At 40.8% G+C, this 22,703-nt stretch overlaps 1 protein-coding gene across 2 annotated transcripts; it reads right to left on the minus strand.

Annotated features, from left to right (window-relative positions):
* Positions 1-865: 865 nt before the first annotated feature.
* LOC117258114 (tumor necrosis factor receptor superfamily member 1A) lies at positions 866-22,200 on the minus strand. 2 transcript variants are annotated; one of them, XM_078170131.1, is made up of 10 exons: positions 21,825-22,200; positions 18,338-18,437; positions 18,109-18,234; positions 15,831-15,962; positions 15,635-15,686; positions 14,290-14,486; positions 9,246-9,425; positions 8,787-8,824; positions 8,428-8,530; positions 866-3,671 (listed from the first exon to the last, which is right to left on the minus strand). In XM_078170131.1, exons 1-10 carry the CDS (start codon positions 21,837-21,839, stop codon positions 3,319-3,321), a joined length of 1,296 nt encoding a protein of 431 aa, XP_078026257.1. In that variant the 5' UTR covers positions 21,840-22,200; the 3' UTR covers positions 866-3,318. The 2 variants fall into 2 exon arrangements, with proteins under 2 accessions (XP_078026257.1, XP_078026256.1); XM_078170130.1 differs by having other exon boundaries at positions 9,246-9,428.
* Positions 22,201-22,703: the final 503 nt, after the last annotated feature.

Raw genomic sequence — 22,703 nt, forward strand, 5'->3', positions numbered from 1 at the left:
GAGGCAGCGCTCTTTGTTGTTTATCTGCTTCAAAGTCGGCGATATGATCTGTTCCTTTACGTTAACTGGGACAGAAGTAGACGGTTGGTGTTTCTAGGAATGCCGAAAGCGAGAGAAGCGAGAAGCTGTGAAAGTGAGAAAAGGTGGTTTAAATACCTTGTGGTAGAGGTTTTTACAAAGAGACACAACGTGAAAATGTTCCAACTAAATGTCCTATTTACACAAATTGCATGTATGCTATTATTTGGGGGCTATATCGATTAATATGCTTGAAAAACACTCAGCATGATCTCATATTGTATTATTGTGGCTATCCTCTATATGTTAAATGAATTTAGCATAAATAGATTAGACGCAGCACATATAATATTAAACACTGATTTCTGTGTTTTATCTACTATTAAACGTCAGCATGGGAAATAAAAGTTTAAATAGCTCACTAATTAAAAAGTTGACCAAAGTGGTGCATTCAAGTACAGTTGTAAAATCACCTCCCTCATCCGAAGATACAGCTACTTGGCAGTTTGTATGTTTTTACAAAGCAAAAAAACACTTGTGTTTATTTAACCCTGCTGTCAGAATTTCAGATGCTCTACGAACATATTTTACAATATGAAAAATTAAAAAAAAAGTCTCTTTGCATTGTATCTATGTTTTTTTCTGTCCAAGCAATATGGACAATGTAGGACAGCTGTTCTTTGTGCTGAAGCAGAATTTGCAATTCATGAGATTGGTCTAATCCACCCCAAGAATAAAAGCCACTGAAGCACCCTGCCTACATCTTCTTTGTATGGGATCCTGTGCTCAGAAGCGCACACCAGCTGCCGCTGTTCAAACACTCAGGCAACACTCCCACCTTGTGGCCACAACTTTTATTGAGGACATTCTGTGTAACGACACTAAAGGAAGACATTTGTGTTCCTACCCCTGGCAGTGTCAGCATAATAATCCACTCATTGAACTTTGTATTAAAATATACAAAATGTCACAAATGAAAAATAATTATAAATATATACATACACACACACATCTCAAGGCCCAGCACCACAAACCACAGACCTAGATTCATGTTTAACATTTATTAATGAACTCCATTTACCGGAAAGTCCAAGTCCTTTACTGTCAGGAACTGAATTGACACACAAAAATTCTCAAAGTGAGATACCCCAACCCCACAACGGGAAACCATCTGCTTGGATGGAATATGTGTGGCGAGGAAAAACCCAGCCAACTGCACCTTGACACCATTTACTTGCAGGAAACTGAAAATCTGACGTCCTTTGGGGATTTTGGTTTTCTTCCCTCACGAGGGTGCGCAGGAAGAATGAGTGGCTGAGTTGTAACACCAGACTTTCATTCTCAAAAGGAGATGAAGGCGATGTCAGACATGCAGCTCAAACATCACAGATGCACACTAACATGTTCACACAGTTTAAATTATCAAACTGATGAAGAGTCTTTACTTTGACCAGTTAAATGCAAAAAAAAAAAAGAGAGAAAAGAACAAAACAAGCACCGGTTTCTTGAGGTATACAACTATCTTCCTCTTTAGGATTCAAATAAGGAAGTTTTTCTTCCTTTTCACGGCTCCCTGATCACACCTACACAATAATGGATCAACGCACATTTAAATTTCAGCATTCTGCTGTAAAACCACAGCCCTCAACTGTTGGCCTTTAAAAGGCGGCACATGAGAATCTGGAGGTTAAGCGATGTGACAGTACAGCTCATGGAGGGGGATTTCCCTTAATTCTTAAAAAAAATCTCCACCTCGATTACTAGAGTTCTGCAAGCTGATGTTCTTTACATGGGGGATTGTGGCTCAGGAGGTAGAGCATGTTGTCCTTTAATAACAAGTTTGGTAGTTCGATCTCTGGCTCTTCTTGTCCACATGTCAAAGTGTCCTTGAGCAAGACACTGAAGCCCAAATGGCCAGCACCTTTCATGGCAGCTCTTCCACCATCAGTGTCTGAATGAGGTGTACTGCAAAGCACTTTGTCAGGTAAGGTAGAAAGGCGCTACAAAAATACAGTCCATTTACCATTTTAACAAATGCTACTGTTGTTGTCACATGCATTAGAGGGAGCCATTTCTCCAGTTCTGCTGACTGCACCACAACAAAATCATTATTTTCTATATGCACAATACATTCCACATTACACATGTCAGAGGTAAAATAAAGCTCAACAAGCTCAAACATTACACACTCATCTGGAGCGCATTAAAGGAAGTAGGAAAATAGGAAATATCCCAATTGTAGTTAGGCCAATCAGGATCTCTACAGTGCCCTGTAATGACACGTTTAAGGAAAAAACAGAATCGTCTTAGTAAGGTGTTGAACAGCTTCAGTGTGTTTTGGCATTGATTCTTGTCATTCAAGTCTCTAGAACTCTACTTGAGGGATGAACACCTTTATTCCAAAGGATTTTCACTCATTTGGTGGTTTGATGTTGGTGGTGGAGAGCGCTGTCTAAGGGTCCGGACACACCAAGCTGACGGTCAGCCATCGTTCAATTTCGACCCACAGCTCTCATTGGCTCTTGTCACTTTTTTTCAGCCAATTCAGAGCCAGCGGAGCAGTTCAGTTCAGTGCACAAGTAGAGAAACGGAAGTGAGGAAAGTAAACAAATGACTAAAGTTAAGAGGTCCTGAGATCAAAACAAACTTGTTATATTAGGTAGGGCTATGTTAATAACCACTTAGCTCTTTAGAAGAAACTGTTCATAGTTGTTATTGTTAAAAATCCTTTGTTCTCCTGCTAACTAGCTAGTTAGCATCTTGAGTCTGTCCTGTCGGTATTTCAGTTTCTCTTTTTGAATGATGAATACAGACCACAGCCACCTGTTGGTAAGGAGAATTATTTCACGCAGGCGCAGATCAAATGTGCTAGTTGGCCGTTGGCTATAGTCTTTGCAGTGTGTTCAGTTGCAACTTTTTGGCCTAGACAGAGGCGATGTGAAGCGAGGCAACAGTTGACCTTTGTCATCACTTTGATGCCAGTTTGGTGTGTCTGCGCCTTAAGGGGACAAGTATACCAAAACCATGCCAGCAAAATATCCCCGTAGCCAGCGTTTGTTAGGTTTCTCTGCTCCTTTATTTGGGTTTTTCCTCTCACGTGTAACCTGTCTGTACATTACACTATAGCCTACATCTGCATTACTCAGTATGAGTCATTTGTGACATTACTGCAGTTTTTTGTGGTTGTACCATCAAGTAGCTACAGTCAATAACATCTTTTCCAGGCACTGGCATCCACGGTTGAAGCACTGATGTCTCTAACTGTATGACAGTATGCTGCTTGTGTCCTCGGGTGCGGCCTCAGGTGTCCTGCATTGCTGCACTGACACCTTGCTTCAGTTCAGGCCTCCACTGCAGCTTCTCCAGGCTTTCCTGCAGCAGCTGGGCACAGCCTGATAAATCCATGTAGTGCAATGCTGAAAAGACGTCATCCAGGCTCACAGAGGGGCGCTGGCTCCACAGCCTCAGCATCTGGTACTGCCTTTCCATTGAGCCCAAGCAAAAACTGGCCTCCAACTCTGCCCGCTCCAGCTCCTGATCAGTCACCGAGAGCAGACGTAAGAATTCCTTCCACCTGCGCAAGGGCACCTCCTTGATTATTGCGTAGAGGACGATGGCCGGCCAGTGCTCTGATGGTTCATCTTGTCTGGTGGCTGGAAGAAGAGAATCAAAGACAATCAAACCGAAAACTCTGCTGTGGATAAAGGTCAACTGTGAGAGTTTACCCAACTGTAAACCAACTAAAGGTCACCAAGATACAGAAACTGCGCAGAGACATTTAGGTTGATGTCAGGAGATCAGCCCTGGACTGAATACAATCAAAGACATGAAAAGCTTAAGGTGCTCTTAAAAGATACATTTGGTGATATTCTCTATTTTTCCTATTGTCAACAAACAAAAAGGTCAAAACAAACAATACACTGATTCTACCAACAACTATTGTATGTATGGCCAAAGGCTGATGCAGTTTATTAGGAAAAGCCACACTGTTGCACTGGGTAACGTGTTTCTTCATTAGTCATTGTTCACTTATTCATTATCTCCAGTTCCTCCTGTTTGAATGACGTTTGCTAAAAACCACAGTACAGAGCTATTTTAGGAAATTACTGAGCCTTTGAAAAAATAACATATCTTGTGAAGCAGTTCTCTTAAAGGGAGAGTTCACCTTAAATCAAATGTATATATTTTCCTCTTACCTGTAGTGCTGTTTATCAGTCTAGATTGTTTTGGTGTGAGTAGTCAAGCGTTGGAGATATTGTCTGTACAGATGACTGTCGTTATTCCAATATAATGGAACTAGATGGCACTTGGCTTGTGGTGCCCAAAGCACTGAAAAAATAAACATATGAAAAGCTCTACAGTGATGTCCCTTTCCAGAAATCATGACCCAGGTATTCACAACTGACCTTGTTGTGAGCAGGTACATGTAGGAACTAGATTCTTTCTACCAAACTACATCCGCCAAGGGTGGAAGCATGCATCTATTCATGGATGAGAGGCTCGTGATCATGACAGCGTGAGATGTAAGCATTAATGGCGTCCTTGGCAGAGCTGTAACATTAGCTAGCTCAGTGGGGCTAGGTGAGTTAGCAGTAGATGCCCGCTTCCCTCTGCACAGTGATACAGTTGGCAGATGTTGGTTTCATACATGAAACTGCTCAGGTAGTAACCAGGTCATGATTTCTTGAAAGAGACATTGCTGTTGAGTTTTTCAAATATATTTGTTGGTGCTTTGAGCACCACAAGCTGAGTGCCGTCTAGGTCCATGATTTTTTGATTTTGGGGTGAACTGTTCCTCAAAGAATTACATATTGTGTAGGAACTGCTGGGCATCAATCTGAATGCTAAAGTCAAGGTGGAAAAGTATTGAGAAAAGGACTCAAACACATGTTGACATTAAGGAAATATAAAATAATGACACCCTTATCCTTTAATGTTTTTTGTGGGGGGGGGGTTAAACAGGGAAACCAACAGTAAATCACACAAGTGAAAAAAAACAACCTTCTAAAAGGCAACAGAAGACGTAATCCTCACCCCAATGTCAACTGTACTTAGAACACAGGGGGGTTTCAGCTCAGCCACAAATACGTGACAGAAAAACATGACATCATAAATGACAGGAAATGCAGTTGTATCTTTTTTTCAACATTGACAACCCAGGGCTGTTTTAAGCAATAGGTGAATTACAACTTAAACTTAAACAGCATTGATCTACTGTAATTTGCTTTAAATAAAGCCAACTACTCAAGTCTTATAGACTGTGAGAATGAGCAAATTAAATGCAGTGGAAAATCTGCATAGCTTCATCAACCTTCCACACTCCATATTACCATAAATACTGTGTGTGTAACATGTGTGGATGTTACCAAAGGAATTAAAACATGATGTACGAGGATGCAAATCATTCAAGTGACATGCACTCGCTATCTGATTTGCCATTTCCCCTAGCACTGAATTGCTGACTGTTGCGAAAAAGTGAGGGCGTCCTGTTTCCCAGTTTCCACCTCCACTCTGTGGGCCACATGGCTGATCAATGATAAATAGCGTGCTAAACAAGCAGAGATGAAAAGGCTGCCGCCGTAAGTGTGAGAGCGCTGCAGCCGAAGATAGTACACCACATTAGTAATCAGATGAGAGAAAGTGTCACTGTGACATTTTCTATGTATTTTTCATCACAAGAGCGTTTGGCATGAGTGGCACGATGCGCTGTATTGGCAGCTTAATGCGCTGAAGAAGCTGCATGTGAAAAACATTATAAACCCTTTCCTCTCAATGTGGACTTTGTGTGAGGCAACACTTCAACATACTTTACTCCCATCTTATTACTCGGCAGCAACAAAATCTCTGTGTGTTATTCAACAGCAGCCTCGCTTTGAACAGCCACATCAAATCTATCATACAGTCGTGCTTTTTTCAACTTAGGAAAATCTCTAAAATGAAGCCTTTTCTGTCGACTGAAAACCCCCAAACAGTCATTCAAGCTTAAATTACTACAACTACCCTTTCTCTGCAATAAAAAGTCTCTGTCTTCACAATCAATCCAAAATGCCGCCGCCAGGATTTTGCTGCCAGAAAACGAAAACACATCACACCTTTCCTGTATTCTTTGCACTGGCTGCATGTTAGTTTTAGAGTTGATTTTAAAATTTCCCTTATATCTATCCATTCACCCATTTTCTAAACACTTATCCTCTTGAGGGTCGCGGGGGGGGGGCTGGAGCCTATCCCAGCTGACATTGGGCGAGAGGCGGGGTACACCCTGGACAGGTCACCAGACTATCGCATGGCTGACACATAGAGACAGACAACCATTCACACTCACATTCACACCTACGGACAATTTAGAGTTATCAATTAACCTAGTCCCCAGTCTGCATGTCTTTGGACTGTGGGAGGAAGCTGGAGTACCCGGAGAAAACCCACGCTGACACGGGGAGAACATGCAAACTCCACACAGAAGGGCTCCCACGCCCAGGATCAAACCACACCACCACGCCGTCCCCTAATATCTATATATTCTCAAATTCATTCCTTACAGCTTGTCTCTTTAAACTCTATTAAAACACTTTGGGAAGTGGATCTAGGCGAGGAGGCTCCTGAGGAACTCTGGGAGGGTGTCCTTGATAAAGTACACAAATCAACTATATGTGCAAAACATGGACTGATCCAGTGAAAAACAGCACACCGCACTCATTTCACAAAGGTTAGGCCCTCTAGGATCTATTAAGATGTGAATCCCACAAGCAACGGCAAATCATGTACACATGTTGTGGTTGTGTCCTGCATTACAGACCAATGGAAGGAAATCTTTAGCTCACTGTCAAGGGTTACTGGAAAATCTGTTAAACCTAATGCTATCCACCCACCAACAGGACCACTCTCTTCCCATGAGGAAACTTTTACAGCCCTTGTTACCTTACTAGCCAGACATTTGGTGTTATTCAAGCGACTATCACGCGACCATTCACACTCACATTCACACCTACAGGCAATTTAGAGTCACCAATTAACCTGCATGTCTTTGGACTGTGGGAGGAAGCTGGAGTACCCGGAGAAAACCCCATGCTGACACAGGGAGAACATGCAAACTCCGCACATAAGGGCTCCCCCACCCCAGGTTAGAACCCCCAACCTCAGGTTCAAACCAGGAACCCTCTTGCTGTGAGGTCTTTAAAAGTGTTCTCTAACCATCAGCTGTAAAGGAGATAGTGTCTTGCTCAGGGACACTTAAGCAGAGTGGATGCTCGTATGCAGACAGATTTGAGAGACTGAAGACCCCAGACATTTAAATGTATCATCCCCTAATACAACTATATCTGTATTTCTCAGTTTTCTTGTCACTGTTGATCAGCTTAAACTCTTGATCTGGTTTTTGCCTTAATTGTGACTTTCGCTAACAACATATCTTTTGTAGCTCTTATTTCTGAACAGGCTTCTGAGATCTTAGATGAAATTAATCTATTACACTTCCTGCTACCCCTTTTTTTTTAAATGTGATGTTTCAGGCAGCGTTCCTCTCTGTCGCTCATATTACCAGTTTCTCTTTACTTTCTTTTCACCACCTCAAAAATGCAGTTTCATAAACACTCCTGGAGTCTTGATTTGATTCTATTTCAAAGCAGCATGTTTACACATGTTTCTTTACAGTTGTGGAGAAAGTAGTTTCTTACTTTCAGGAGGCAAAATGTCTCTTTGATAATCTGCCTTCACATCTCACCACAGTACAGAAACTGCTCCACTGAGAAGGTGACGATTTCATTACAGCTTGATTCAGAATGGGCCGTAACCCCTCTAAGCTGCCTTTTACTATAGTAGGCAACTTTTAAAAAATACCTTTTGTCATATTTTCGGAATCTTGTTCACAGAACAACATGAGACAGATAATCTGTGGAGAAAATAAATCACGTTCCTCTGCCACCTTGTAGTGCCTCTGATGACATTTGCATAAATCAACTGCGGCTGAGTGAAAACAACAAATCAGAGCCAAGGAGTCTCTAATGCAGCTTTTAATCACATCAATCACTTCGTCATATGTAGTCAAACTGTCAAACAAGATAAAGCTGATCAAATATGAATCGAGTTTCTGTTACAGCATTGCCTATTTCTCACCTCAAATTATCTCTGAAACATATTTTACTGTACTGTTTAGCTGTAAAATGAGAGAGTTTGCTCGGGCTGGTGGGCGGTGCTTGAGTGACCTAATAACTGCAGTTTTGGGGAGAGCAGGGAGGTATGCAGTAAAAACATCTGTCAAAAAACTGTAGTAAGAATGTCATGGGAGCAGGAGGAGGATTTAAAATGCACCAGGAGAGGACCAGTGATGTCGGACATCACAATGTATTGAACAAAGCCCAGCCATGTCCTTCACAGGCTGCGCACAGTAGCTGGGCATCACATACTGAATCTTACCTTCGTGTTCAGTGTCTGGTAGTGGAAGCGTGATGTGGGCTGGATCTCCTGGTGTGGCTGGACTTTGAGTCATCATGGGAGTTTCCTCACATATGGTTAATGTCTTGAGAGGACACACAAGAAGGAGGAAGTAAAAATCTTAAATGTTAGAATGACAGATGAAATTCTTCTAAAAGCATCTTTCTAAAAGCATTTTTACCTACAAATTGTGATCAACATTTGACCTTTTTGCTGTCATTGACCTTTATGTGTGTTTGCTTCTTACAAGGCCCTCTGACTGTCCACCTACAGTACAGCTACAATCTTGATCTCAATCTCAATCTAAATAGAACACAAAATGCATGAAACTGAGCACAAACCAGCATGTTCAGGCCGCTGCCTTGATGACGGCTTTGTTCTGTTCGGGAGGAAAGCAGATATGATCAATAAGCTTCCTGCTTCAACACGTTCAGGCAAGAAAGCACATTTATGAAAAAAAGAAACTTTAATTTCTGTGAAAAAACATTTTTTGTGTAATACCAGCAATACTTCCTTTGGCAATAAATGCCTCTTAAACTTTCGTAATTTACACATATTTAAATAGTGTAAGAAACCATGCATGAGAGGTTATCTTAAACTGTGCTCTGTTACAGTGTCTGTTGCTGATCTTCATGTAAACTACACAAAAATTAATATATTTGGAACTAAAAAGTACAATAAGTGCCTCTGAAATATAGCAAAGTGGAGGGATATGTTGCATAAAATGAAAGTACGTACATACAAGTAAGTCAAAAATGTACTTGAGTAAATGTGCTTGTATACATTCCACTAGTGGTTACCATTGAATTTGGGGTCCTCGACAGGCGGCTCCACATCTTTGTTCTCTCTCCAGCAGAGACAACTGTCTGGGAATCCGAATGGGTTCTTGGCGCAGAGCAGCAGGACCAAAGACAACACTAGAAATGTCACCAGAAGTGTCACCAGAAACACCACGAGAATCAGCCAGGGCATTTCATTTGCTGCTGCGGACACACAGAGACACGTCAACATTCAACATTCGACATCAATCCACTGCATACATATACTTTTTCTGTCCAAAAAAATGAAACAAACAGCAACATAACTTCAATAATATTCAACAAAGACATGGTGCAGTACCAGCAGAATCAACCAGGTTCAGTTAAAGGAGCTATATGTAAGAAATCTAAAGCAAATAGTCGTAAAATCATCCTAATATGTCACAGAGACTAAGGAATGTAAGTATCAGTTCCTCTGTAATGGCGAGGAGCTAGAAATTGTACATAGTTTTAAATATTTAGGAATACTTTTCAACCACAACGGGTCTTTCAAATTTGCTATTGAGGATTTCTATAAACGGGCTTCAAGAGCTATGTTTTCTTTACTGTGCAAATGTAGGAAGTTTGATTTACCAATAGATATTAGACTAGAGCTTTTTGATAGGCTGGTGATGCCAGTTATATTGTATGCTTGCGAGGTATGGGGGTTTGAAAAGGTAGACATCTTAGAGAAATTACACTTGAAATTCCTCAAGTATATTTTGAAAGTTAAAATGTCCACTTGTAATAATATGGCTTATGGTAGCCTGGTTCCAGACCATAGACCTCGCCCACTCAACTGAGTAGGCTTGCATCTCTGGTCTGGCATACTTCAATGAATTTGCGATTTATCTCGTCCAAACGATGGACGGACCAATGAACGCCAGGGGTCTAGCGATTAGCCAATCAGCACCATGCTGATGTCAAGCTGTACTCCGGTGGGTAACTGGTGAGGATAGCAACAATGGCGACCGCTACAGATCCTACAGACCACATTAACGATGCTATTGAGGTATTTCGCCACTACTCCCGTTAATGGAGGACCAAATTAAGGAAGCTGCTAAACTGGATTTAACGGCGATGCAGCTGGGCGTGCACGACAACGGAGACATTTTAAACGGGCAATGCTCGCTTGTTTTCAGCACCCCCGAGGCATGGATACTAATGACGTCAGATTCTGTGTGAGTCGTTGATCTCTACTGATTGGTTAGGAAAAAATCAAATTCCCTCCCCCTTGTAAATCGCCTTCAATGGAAGCCATGTCAGACTGAAGGTTCTGGGAGCTTCAGTCTGACACTCAGGCTAGGTTTATGGTAGAGTTGCCACCCGTCCCGTTTTTCCCAGAATTGTTCTCTTTTTTCATCAACTGTCCCGGGAAAAAAAAATCTCTCCCTGGACACAATTTGTCCCATTTTTTGGGGAAAATGCAGCAGCAGGCCAAGGAGTCCATCCAGAACGACGCATAGTGCGTCCAAATTCACACCTGTTCTTCTCTATGGTTTTTCTCCGCAACCGTGCGTCATAGCGAGAAGCCACACATATCATGTGAAACAGCGGAATCGTAGCTTTCTGAATGTTTTCACAGCGAAAAAAAATGATAAAGTTACACTAAAATGATGTATAACAGAGCTTTCATACAGCTCTGCACACACATTACTCTTGGATGGATTACTCGCGAATGCAGGGTCGCACAGAAATGCCACGCATATCACATGAAAGCGCAGGAGCAGAGCTTTCCAATGATACCACACACATTATTGTGCTATCATCCCATCATGCTATAAATCCAGATCAACTGTCTACCAAATAAAATCCTGACGAATTTCTTTACAACCCATGATACAGATCTTGTTATCAGTCACTTCATATAGTGAGGAATATCGTATCTTACCACGTCTTAGGCTTGCGTGTGTTTCTCCCGGTCTATCCACATTTGTAGTCCGGCTTTCAAGATGCAAATATCTCCATATTGTCCAGTTGACACTCCATCAAACTTTGTATGACAAGACCAGCGTACTTCACCTTTGCGCACCCAGACAACTGTAGCCTAATTATGCATGCTGACAGGGCCGTAGTCACCATATACATTGAGGGGGACACGTGCCCCGCCCCCCCCCCCCCCCCCCCATGCCCAATTTTTTTTTTTTTTTACTGCAATCAAAGTGGCAAATATTATCTTGGAGGACATCATTGCACTTGGGTGACTATTTTTCTATGATCTTAGATGTAAATATTGCATGTTTCTTTCAGATAAAACACATTTTTACTTGTGAATGAATCAATGGAATTTCTTGCAATAATGAAAAAATACTGTCAATCATGTCCGCCTGGCACAAACCACATGTTTTGGACAGCTGTGAAGTGACAGAATGTCCCACCATCATGGTTCTTATATTGCCAGATTCCAGAGAGTCTCTCTCTTCATATATGGCAGAATATGCCAACTTCCAACTTGCTATGGTGAGATACATGTAAAAATGTAAGAATTTAGTAACACGGATTCGTTTTTTTCATTGATATAAAAATTAATATAAAATACAGGCACATAGAAGGACATGAAATGATGGCAAATCTGGTCTCCTATGTCCGAATTTCATGTTCATTGGTCAGTCTGAACTGGTAATAATGGCCGAGCCCTCCGCCTCAAACATTTGGTCGAGTGTCCCTTTTTTTCACAAATCCAAGGTGACAACCCTAGTTTATGGCGAACTTGGAAGATACCCTTTATGTGTTGATATCAAAAAAAAGAATTATTGGTTATTGGGGGAGTTTAGTGATGGGAAAGGAAACAAAGATTAGCAGGGTGATTTGTACAGAAGTGGCGTTATGAACTACAGAGCATGCCCTCAAGTGATTTATATTATGAATTTAAAGAGGATTTTAATTTTGAAAAACATTTACTTTGTGAAAACAAGAAGTACAGTCAGGCCATCGGTAATTTTCGAACTTCTAATAATAGACTCCCTAAAATAACAGGTAGATACAAGGGTCTGGAAAGGAATGAAAGGTTGTGTAATCTGTGTAATGATGGCCACCTGGGAGATGAATGTCATGTTTTGTTTGAATGTAAAATATTAACCATCTCTGAGAACAGAAACAAGTACTTGCCTAAATATTTTTTAAACCGCCCATCTATGTTCAAATGTATAGCTTTAATGAAGACTGATAATTTAAGAACAATATGTAAACTGGGTGCTTTCTTGAATAATGTTTTGCCACTTTTTAAATGAAATAATGTATGGCCGTGCTTGAGTGCAGGCTTGGTTTTCTTTTTTGTTTACTTTGATCTGTGATGACTCATTCTGACTGTTCATCATTTATTTTGTATTTTGTCTTGTTTGTACTCCATACCACAATTGTGGTGAAGAGTTAATAAATATGACTATGACTATGAATAACATTAATATAACATACTGATCTCACCAACAACAATAGTATGGCCAGAATATTCGCATTTAAAAAATATTTTTACCGTCCGCAAATCATGTTTATGTTTTGAATTTGTGTTTTGGCCTGTTGCGCCACCCACCGCCGTCTACCAGTCACACAGTCAGTAGAGTCTCAGCATCAGTTACAGTTACAACTGAGCTACAGCAGCATGGCAAGCAGCGTTAGCAGTGTCCCGGTACATAGCATTAGCAGCCGGCTCCTCCTCAGCTGTATCCTGGCAGCAGCGTTAGCAGTGTCCCGGTACATAGCATTAGCAGCCGGCTCCTCCTCAGCTGTATCCCGGCAGCAGCGTTAGCAGCAGAGAAGCCGGACTTGCTTGAGTGGTCCGCTGGAAAACCGAAGATCAAGGACGCGGCAACGCGGCCCTGCCATGGCAGCCGCCTGTGGGCAAACAAATCAGTCTCCAGCGTGCCACTGTCCAGCAACCTCAAATCTGTAGGGGAGGGGGGGCGTTTTGGCCACATTCTTACATACAGCGCTTTTAACCTTGCTAAAATATCCATAATGTGAGTTTGAGCATATGCCATGGGCGAGTGGTCATAATAAACTATAAATGCGGCACATGCCCAAGCCCTCTAATAAAAATCATTTAAATGTTAGTTTTTCATTGTGTTCTATTGTTTTGGTGTCAAACCAATGTTATTGTTGTTATTGTTGTTGTTAACAACCCTACGTTACACATATGACAATATCTATCCCACTCCGCTAATGGCAATGCTGCCAGGCAGTCAGCTTGCCTCGCACATGCGCTCTGTAATTCCGAGTAGTTACAGTAAGCGGCGCACACTGCAGGCCTGCTAACTGAATGTGAGAATTTTGAATGGCAAAAAAGCTGGCTGTGAACCAGCTTATCTATAAACACGCATGCGCATCAATACTAGCTAGCTTGCTTTAATTTTTAGCGGTACGCCGCTTGACACTTTCGGTTAGCTAGCTAGTAGTGTATCTCATCGCCATCACTGTCATGGGTGAAAATATAAATTCAATTGAATCGTTGCGTTCGGTGCCGTTTTCTCGGAGGACATTTGAGGAAAAAAGGAACATTATATCAAAAGGACGTCCAACTCCAGACCTTGCATCACAAAAACTACTAAGAGTTTTGTTCCTCATTTTCAATCTAGCACGTACGAGAAACACACATGGCTAGCTGGCTGCCCAAAGGTGAGCAAACTGTTCTGTTGGACGTGTCTCCCTTTTTCCACCAAACAGACAGTCTGGACCATGACAGGTTATGGCGATTTAAACAACCTCCACACTGCTATGACCAAACATGAGCATGCATCTTCGCACATACTTTGTCTGGTAAAACTGCAGACATTTGGCAACACACGGAGCGACCATCAGTTGAACGAGTGCCTGCGAGTAGCAACGGAGCAACTCAACAAGCGGGTGAGAAAGAACAGGGATGTGTTGAAAAGACTCGTGGACATCATTGTGTACCTTGGAGCCCAGGAGCAGGCATTCCGAGGGCACTCAAAAGGGGAAGGATCAGATTTATGATGCATATGCCATATGTGTCATAAATCTATAAAACCATATACCAATGAGTGATTCTGTCATTTTACTTGTTGAAGTACAACACAGATTTAGCACTTACAGTTAGGTGGAATTCGATATATAATAGGATCCGATGTGTTGTTTGAAGACGTGGTTCTTGTAGATGTAGCTTTAGATGTAGATGCAGATGCAGATGCAAATGTAGATGTGGTTGAAATCATAGATAAATTTGTAGAATATGTAAATGCAATCACTGCACATTTCCTCTTGCATTCTGGGACCTCCAAACACTCCTTCCTGAAAAAAGGGAGAGCATAATATGAACAACAGTGGACTCTGACAACACATTTTTCCAAAAATTAAACGATAGTTGTTGTTTTTTAAGTCTTAAAACAGTAGCCAGGTGCCCATATGAACATCAAAACTGCTTTTACTTGTTGTTTTCACACTGGACTTTAAAAGGACAGTTCACTCCTACATCAAAACTACATATTTTTCCTCTTTCCAGTAGTGCTATCTATCAGTCTAGATTGTTTTGGTGTGAGTTGCTGGGTGTTGGAGGTATCGGCCGTGGAGATGTCTGCCTTCTCTGCAACATAATGGAACTAGATGGCACTTGGCTTGTGGTGCTGTAGTGTAAGTGTGCATGTACTGCTAGCTCACCTAGCACCACTGTGTTAGCTAACGTTACAGCTCAGTTTATATCTTGTGTTGTCACAAGCATGAGCCTTTCATCATAAGTAGATGCCCACTGCCTTCTAAACTTCCTTCACTCTGACATGCTTGCTTTGATCACGGAGATATATTTTAAGATCAAGATAGTTTTGGTTTTGTCTGCCCAACAGAAAAAAAAACAAAATATAAAATAATATAAAGCAAATTATAACATTTGAGTGGCTGGAGTCAGCAAAAATTTACCATTTTTACTTGATTAAACTGCTGAAATAATTGATTATCAGAAACAGTTTCTTTTAGTTGACTAATAAATTCATCTTCTAATTGTAGAGGTTTTGTCAGGCTTGGTCAAGTTATCATCACAGAGAAGGGGATACACAGCATCTCCACAAACAAAGTCATTACTCTGGTAACAGTCTGCGTAATCAAAAGTCCATCTGCTCCAATACTGAGCCAATCAGATGACAGAAGAGCCTCTTCACCAAAAAATTGAAAAAATATACTATGAAAAACATACTGAGTCTACTACTACACCAGACACTATACACAGAATATATGTAATGAAATTATCCAAAAAAGATTATGACAAAAAATATTCCACAGAAAATGGTAACTGTAGCAACCAAGAAAAGTAGAAAGATAAAAGGATTGGATAAATAGATTGATTAAATTTTTTCTCTGATTTCTGCCGACATTTTAAGTTGCAGTTCTGCGCTTTTCTTCGTCACAAAAAAAGATCTAAACATCCGTCATATTGTCAGGTTGCCTACCTTTGGCAAGACTGGCATTTCCTTTTGTAGTCAGGATCATTACCGGCAGGCGCTGAAGAAAAAGAGAGATTGTGAGAATTCAAAGAACATGACTTTCCTTTGAGTGTCTCTATTACAATGACTAACCTAGACTATGGATCAATATGGCAGCTGTAAATGCCAATTTAAGGCTTTAAAACCCTTTGATTTCACTTACCTTTACAGTTTTTACAGTTGCACGACCGGCAATACCTTTCGCTGCGGGAAGGGCCTTCATAGTAGTATCCCTCTTGACAATCACATACCACATTACTATTAAAGGTGCAGTTTTTTATTTTCACCTCATGACCTGAGGAAAAATCAGAACACAATGTTTCTCAGCTTAAAAGGAATACTTTACCCACAGATTGACCATTTCTAACTCAGTTAGTCACGCTGCGTTACCTTGAATTCTTTAAGACTTCGTTTTTCTTGCATGCCTTCACAAAAAATGCAACTCCTGCAGTACATCCTTAGGAGGAACTTATACTTCTGTGTTGAATCGACACCCTACAGCATAGGCTCTGCGTCGACATGGACATGCACCTCCCCAGAAGTGTAACTACACATCGCAGTGAAGCAGACATCCTGTCTATTTGCTGAAACCATTTCCCTCAGTGGAAACGAAGCTTTTAATTACTTTAATTTCACAGATAAGAAACTATAAATTGTGAAGACAGTAAAGCCTCCACTAAATAGGATTTTAAGTCTTGTGTGGAATTTAGCCTTCAGAATTTATCCTGGCTTCATATGAGCAGGGGAAATCTCCGCTTGTTGTTACGCTAATGTATACAATGTAAAATGCAATAGGCTGGCGCTAGTAAAGTTAGCATGTTGTCTTTGTGGGGAAAATGTGTCCGGATAAAGACAAGTGCTTTGTCTGTGAATGCTGCGAGTTATAGTGAAGCTGATTTGTGTACTTGTGTTTGGAGTTGTCTCTATTAAGCCGTGTTTAATGTGTGTTTTGGGTGTGTTTTGAATCAACTAAACTTTACAGCACTTCACAGAAACCCCGTCACTGACTAGTGTCTTGGAGGTGTAACTGCAGAGTGACACAGACACACCACCATACAAGTATAAATGCTCACAATGGTGTAGGCCATGTGCGTAGGCTATGACGTAGAGTCTGTGGCACAACTATAAATCCCGCTTAAGAACTTCCCAAACATGCATTTTTTCTACTAAAAGCTATTTGAAACTGACCTGAAAGTGAAACTTATATATGCTCTCTTCAAAGCCAGGCTCCAATACTAATAGTTTTTAGCAAGAATGCATGTGTTTGGGAAACACTGAGCATACGACTGGATCAATGAGATGTGGATTATACTGCACAAGTTGTGTGAGAGTCTGTAAACAGATGATTTGATATACAGTAGTTTTGTTGTTGTTAACCACGGCCCCCAGTCAATCAATAAATCAGTTGTTTGCCGTTTTCCATGGAGGCGTGAGAAAAAAAAAGTCTTCTCCACTTATTCAAGGCAACACAGGACGACTAATTGATTTACAAATGGCGTTTATAATAGGTGAAGTCTTCCTTTAAGACACAGTCCTGACAAGGCATCCACAGGTTTCATGTTGGACAATAAAATTCTTGATACAAAGGTTATTTTTTTTAATGAATTTTCTTGTTTCTTCAGTCAGCACACAACTAATTATTTAAATTCTAGTTCAAAATATGCTAACCTGTTCCAGGACATGACTGACTTTTAAGACAAGATCCCATTCAACCTTGAGTTTAAATGGGAATGCCACTCATACCCCTTCTGCACCAAGCAAGCTCTGGTTCTTGAGTTGGTTCCGTTTAGGACTCTGGGAGCCTCGGCGCTTTCTAGTACGTGTCTCCACCAGTTTTGAGCTGAACCATTGTTAATCAAGGATGTGTTATCAGCGGAGGGCATTACGCACGGAAGTAAACAACAGTAGCAAGACGGCAGGTCTGTTCTGTTATTAGATCATTTTTATCCAAAAAACAAGCACAGCCCAAATATTAATAAAAAGATGTAGAAGACTATTTCGTGTAAGACACTTTCTGACCTGTAGAATATGACACGCCCACTCATGTCGTTACAGTTCACACTTCAGGTCAAGAAAAACCTGTTTATTTTTGGTTCCAGCTGAGAACCAACTTTTTGGGTTTTGAACCAATGTATCTTTGGTCTGAATGCTCTCGACAGTTCAATACTTGGTGTGGAAACTAGAAAGGAACCCATTCCATGTTGGTGGAAAAGGGTATCAGTGTATGAATTCATATGTTGCCTTCATCAAACACTGACTCTGATCTCAGATATACAGCCTAAACCTACAATTCTGCATTATGTTTCAACCACGAACTGCCCCCCAGTGTCCTATGCTATCTTTACCATATTTTTTATATTTCAATTTCTTTTTAACTCAAAAAGCGTACACAATATCCCACATGCTATCATCCTATAATGGTATTTAAACAAGATACTTACTGTCACATGAGCGACACCTCAGGCATTTTGTTAAAAAGTTGTCACTGTCTGTAAATGTATTATCACCACACATAGCACATCTGTGCACTGCAACTGGACCATCACAGTCACCAACTTTATAATATCCTAGGAGACAGCACAGAAAAGGAGAGAGAGAGTTCATGTGTGATGAATCCACTGTACCTGAACAAGATAAGGCCAATGCTTACAGCTCCTCGTTACAACTTACCAGGTGGGCACATTTTATAACATGAATTGCTCCCTAGATCTTTTGTCGCCTCAGCATCACTCTGTCCGGTGAAGAGCAGGGCGAGCATCAGTGGAAAAACCTGAAACAAAAGACGAGGCGTCAGATCAGCGTGGAGGAGAAGATGCTCTCTTATCAACTGACACTTTGACACTACAGCCGCCGTACAAAGAACAGGTGGAGTGAAAACATGACAACTCATCAGGTCATTGAACAGGCATCTTTCATTTTTTTTCATTTTCCTGCACTTTTGATATCAAGCAGGTCTTCAGGTTTACAACCGGCCCACACATAAACACATCCTATCATGGTAGGATAAAAGAATAGATACAAAAAAACAGTTCATTGTAGTATCATACACAATAATGGTGATTTGTCCAGTTTTAAAAATAGAGCAGAAAAGGTTACCAGATATTATCATACATTTTGGTTGAGCCTTCAGTAGTATGCTATCGCTGTTAGAGTTTGAGATGAAATGGTGTTGCAGAATCAGTTGTTGAGTAAGTGCTGTAGTGAAGGCCGCAACTGTAGCTTCGTCAGGAGTTACCTTAAAGTCACCGGAGACCACTCTGAATATCATTAATGGATCAATAACTGTGCCACATACTTTTTAAAGTGTACCAAAAACCTCTGTCCAAACAATATAGCAGTGGGTACCCGGATCACACGCATTTTGAAGTTGTGTTGTATGAGGTACTTGTCTATAGTCAGTGTACTACCTACAGTAGATGATGATGGGCACGCCATCAAGCAGACAGGAGTGCCGCCATGGAAGCTAAGTGAAACACTGCTGTGGACAGGGACGGCAACAAAACATGTTTTAGCCATCTAAAGTGTATGCTATATTTTGGATATTTTCATCCCTTTACCTCAAAACAGACAACCATGTCCAATGGGGACGTTGTTAACCTTCCCCATCTATGCTCTTGTTAAAGCCACCAGACTCCATTGAGAAAAACATACATTTTAGCTCACTGAACACAGGAGCTGCTTCTCTATCACTGCTTCATTCGGTTAGTTTATTTGTGTTATCGTGTGACTTTGGTGAATTCAAAGTAACCACTTTAAACACTAAAGTCACACAATCACCACAAACAAACTAACTGACTGAGGCGGCGGTAGACCAGCAGCTCCTGTCTTCAGTGTTGTTAAATTGCTGTTTTTCTGAATGGAGTCTGGCTTTGAAGAGATTTATATAACAGAATCATATCCCTGTCAGATATCACTATCAGACGGAACGGTAAAGCAGTGAAAATATTTTCAATATAGCATACACTTAAAGTGATATTTATTTTTATTAGGTGGGACTTTTTTTAGGTGGCTGAAATATGTTTTGTTGCTGCCCCCTTCACAGCAGTACATTGCTTAGTTTCTGTTTGAGTGCTCCTTCACCGAACTGTGGGAGGTGCAGTGGCATGCATAGACTTTTTGAAGGGCAAGGGGCGAAAAGAAAAAAAAGGGCACTTTAGCACGCGTTTTGGCTCCCAGGAGGGCACTTTAGCAAGCGTTTTTCAACAACTGGGCCATGAGGGAGTGACCAGAAGCATATTTCCTCCATATCCAAAACTGCATTCTATCATCTTAAAAACATAACTAAAGTTAGATCATTTATATCCCTCTCAGACGCTGAAAAGTTGGTGCATGCTTTTATTTCAAGCAGGCTAGACTATTGTAATGCACTTTTAGCAGGAATAACAAAACAGGCACTTCACAGGCTCCAACTTGTTCAGAATGTTGCAGCTAGAGTAATAACCAAGACCAAAAAATATGAGCACATCACTCCCATCTTAATTTCTCTTCACTGGCTTCCTGTGAAGCAAAGAATTGATTTTAAGATTTTGCTTATTGTTTTAAAAGCTATGAATGGTGTAGCTCCACCTTATATCAGTGACATGCTGGCTGAGTACACACCAGACAGACTCCTGCGATCTAGAAGTAGAAGTCTTCTCACTATCCCAATAATACACTCTAGATCAGCTCATGGTGCTTTCAGTCACTATGGTCCAATTCTTTGGAATTCTTTACCACAACACCTCAGGTTCATTACATCAGTTTCCACTTTTAAACGCAGGTTAAAAACACATCTCTTTTCACAAGCTTTTAACTAGATGTGTGCGTGTGGTTTTAACCAGCTATACCATTACCATTGTTTGGTGTTTTTGTTGTTATCAGGTTTTTACATGCTCTTGTACTGTGTAATCTTGCTGTTATGTGTTTATTTTTATAAGTATGTTGTGTTTGTTTTAAGCACATTGAGCTATGCTTGTCATATGAAATGTGCTATACAAATAAATTTGACTTGACTTGACTTAAACAGGGGAATGCCAAGCTCTGTCTCTTGAATGAAACAAAACTATCTTCTCTGAAGAGGTCATTTACACGAGTCACATTTTTTCTCACCCACAGCTGGAGTGCAGAGTCAGTGACAGAGGCAGGGAACTGAAAATTACCCCAAATAGTATCCTTGAGACCAAGCTGTTCACAGTTCAAATTAACTTTAAATTGGCCTCAAATCTTCAGAGTCTCACAGACAGTGGAGTTGTCAGTAAAAAGGGCACTTTTTTACAGTTAAATCTACCAGCAAGTGACAAAAGGTCTGAGTTTGGCTTTACCAAGGACTGTCTTTAAATTATTGTGAAACAAGTATCCTTATTTATACCTTACCAATACCTTTTATCTTGTGGTCACAGATTCACCTAAGCATGTAAATCTTAGAGCTGAAACAACTGGCTGATTCCTTGACTAACTGCTTGACAGAAAATTAACCAACAGCTATTTTGATCATCGCGAAAACACCAAATATTTTGTGGATTCAGTCTCTCAAAGGTGGATATTTTCTGTTTGTGTTTCATGACTGAATATCTTTTGGCTCTGGACTGTTGATCGAATAAAGGAGGACTTTTGAAGACAGCATTTTTCACTATTAGCTGCCATTCTACAGACCAAATGATTAATTGAATAATTAGATTAAATAATACTGTAAATAACTGTAATAATCAAGCCACTGTATGAGGTTAGACAAAGACAGCCCTGATAATCAAGAGACTTTCCTCACTTCATTCTTGTACAGATAACTTCATCACTCCCCTCATCGATGATACAACCTTGGTGTTTTGCAGCAACTGATAAAAAGCGACATGTTAAACTCAGTGTTTACTCTTAACAACTGAAACTACAACAGTGAGACTACACATATATACTCTATATACTGTCATTCACAGTCACCCAATAATGTACAAATGACAGGCTCTTAAAAAACAAAAGCATTTAAAATGGAAACACCCTTTGACTGACACATTGAGACATAATGTGTGTTTGTTTGGTCACTTTCAAGCTAACAGCATTACTGTGACAACACTTACAGCAACAATGAGTGATGATGATCTAAAATGTACTCACAGAAGCTAAATCATCCCTGAAACAACTGCTAAGATGATCCAAATCAAAGCATCTTATCTGAATAACTTACCAAAACAAAGCCCATGTTGGAAGAGCAGACCAAGACAAAGTTCAACGACCAACTTTAGACGAAAGGTTTCACACATTTGACCAAAAAAAAAAAAAAAAAAAAAGTCAGATGATCACAACATAGTCATCACCAAGCGATGACACCACTAAATTAACCGGCAGGAAGAAGAGGCATTCTGACTTAAAGCCATTAGTAGATTTCCTCTTAAGGTGAATCAAAGAACGCGTTAAAGGAAGCCTGTGTGTTTGCATGTATGTGGGTCAGAGCTGACAGTTCTTTGGAGTCTTCAGAGAAGTGGTGCGAGAAACAGGAAACATAGTGAGATCACGTAACCCCCTCCACACACACACAGTGTGACACAACTGTTCGAGGCAACGTCAGTGAGTTCCTCTGCCTGACTGTTGACTATGATTCCACTGCATGTTTGTGATAATAACGTGGTTCAGAAACAAGAACTGGTGACATACAAGAGAACAACTCATGAGTCACATACAGCATTTGTACGTAGGTGGTGGTGGGTGTAAGGGGAGGGTGGGCACACTATAATGCACAACGTCACAGTATAACACCAAGTCAGTGAAGCTTCGGGGATATCAATCTGTCCATTTAGGAAGCAAAAGTGATTGTGAATCAGTTTCACCTTTGGTGCAAATAAAAGCAAGAGGTGCAATGGAGAGGCAAAAGACAAGCCAACGCCCAAAAAGGAATGGTTTTACATGTGGTGGCCACAGACAGTTTCTCTCTCCTTATCCCTCCTGACTGATTCTTCTCTAGTTTTGTGTTCTGCTAGTGCCCTTGTAGCATGAGGCGGTACCTGCAGCCCAATCAGGTTGCACAGGTAGTCCATCTCCTCCACGATGGCACATCTTGTTTTGACAT

This window comes from Epinephelus lanceolatus, chromosome 8 (genome assembly GCF_041903045.1).
Source record: "Epinephelus lanceolatus isolate andai-2023 chromosome 8, ASM4190304v1, whole genome shotgun sequence".
Taxonomy (NCBI): Eukaryota; Metazoa; Chordata; class Actinopteri; order Perciformes; family Serranidae; genus Epinephelus; species Epinephelus lanceolatus.

Bases quoted from the DNA above. Each gene is read 5' to 3' on its own strand.
- LOC117258114 (XM_078170130.1), bottom strand. The intron at 9,429-14,289 runs GTAAGTGCTAAA...GTGTGTCCGCAG, and splicing joins ATATCGAATTCCACCTAACT to CAGCAAATGAAATGCCCTGG. The intron at 8,825-9,245 runs GTAACCACTAGT...CCTCCCGAACAG, and splicing joins CGAGGACCCCAAATTCAATG to AACAAAGCCGTCATCAAGGC.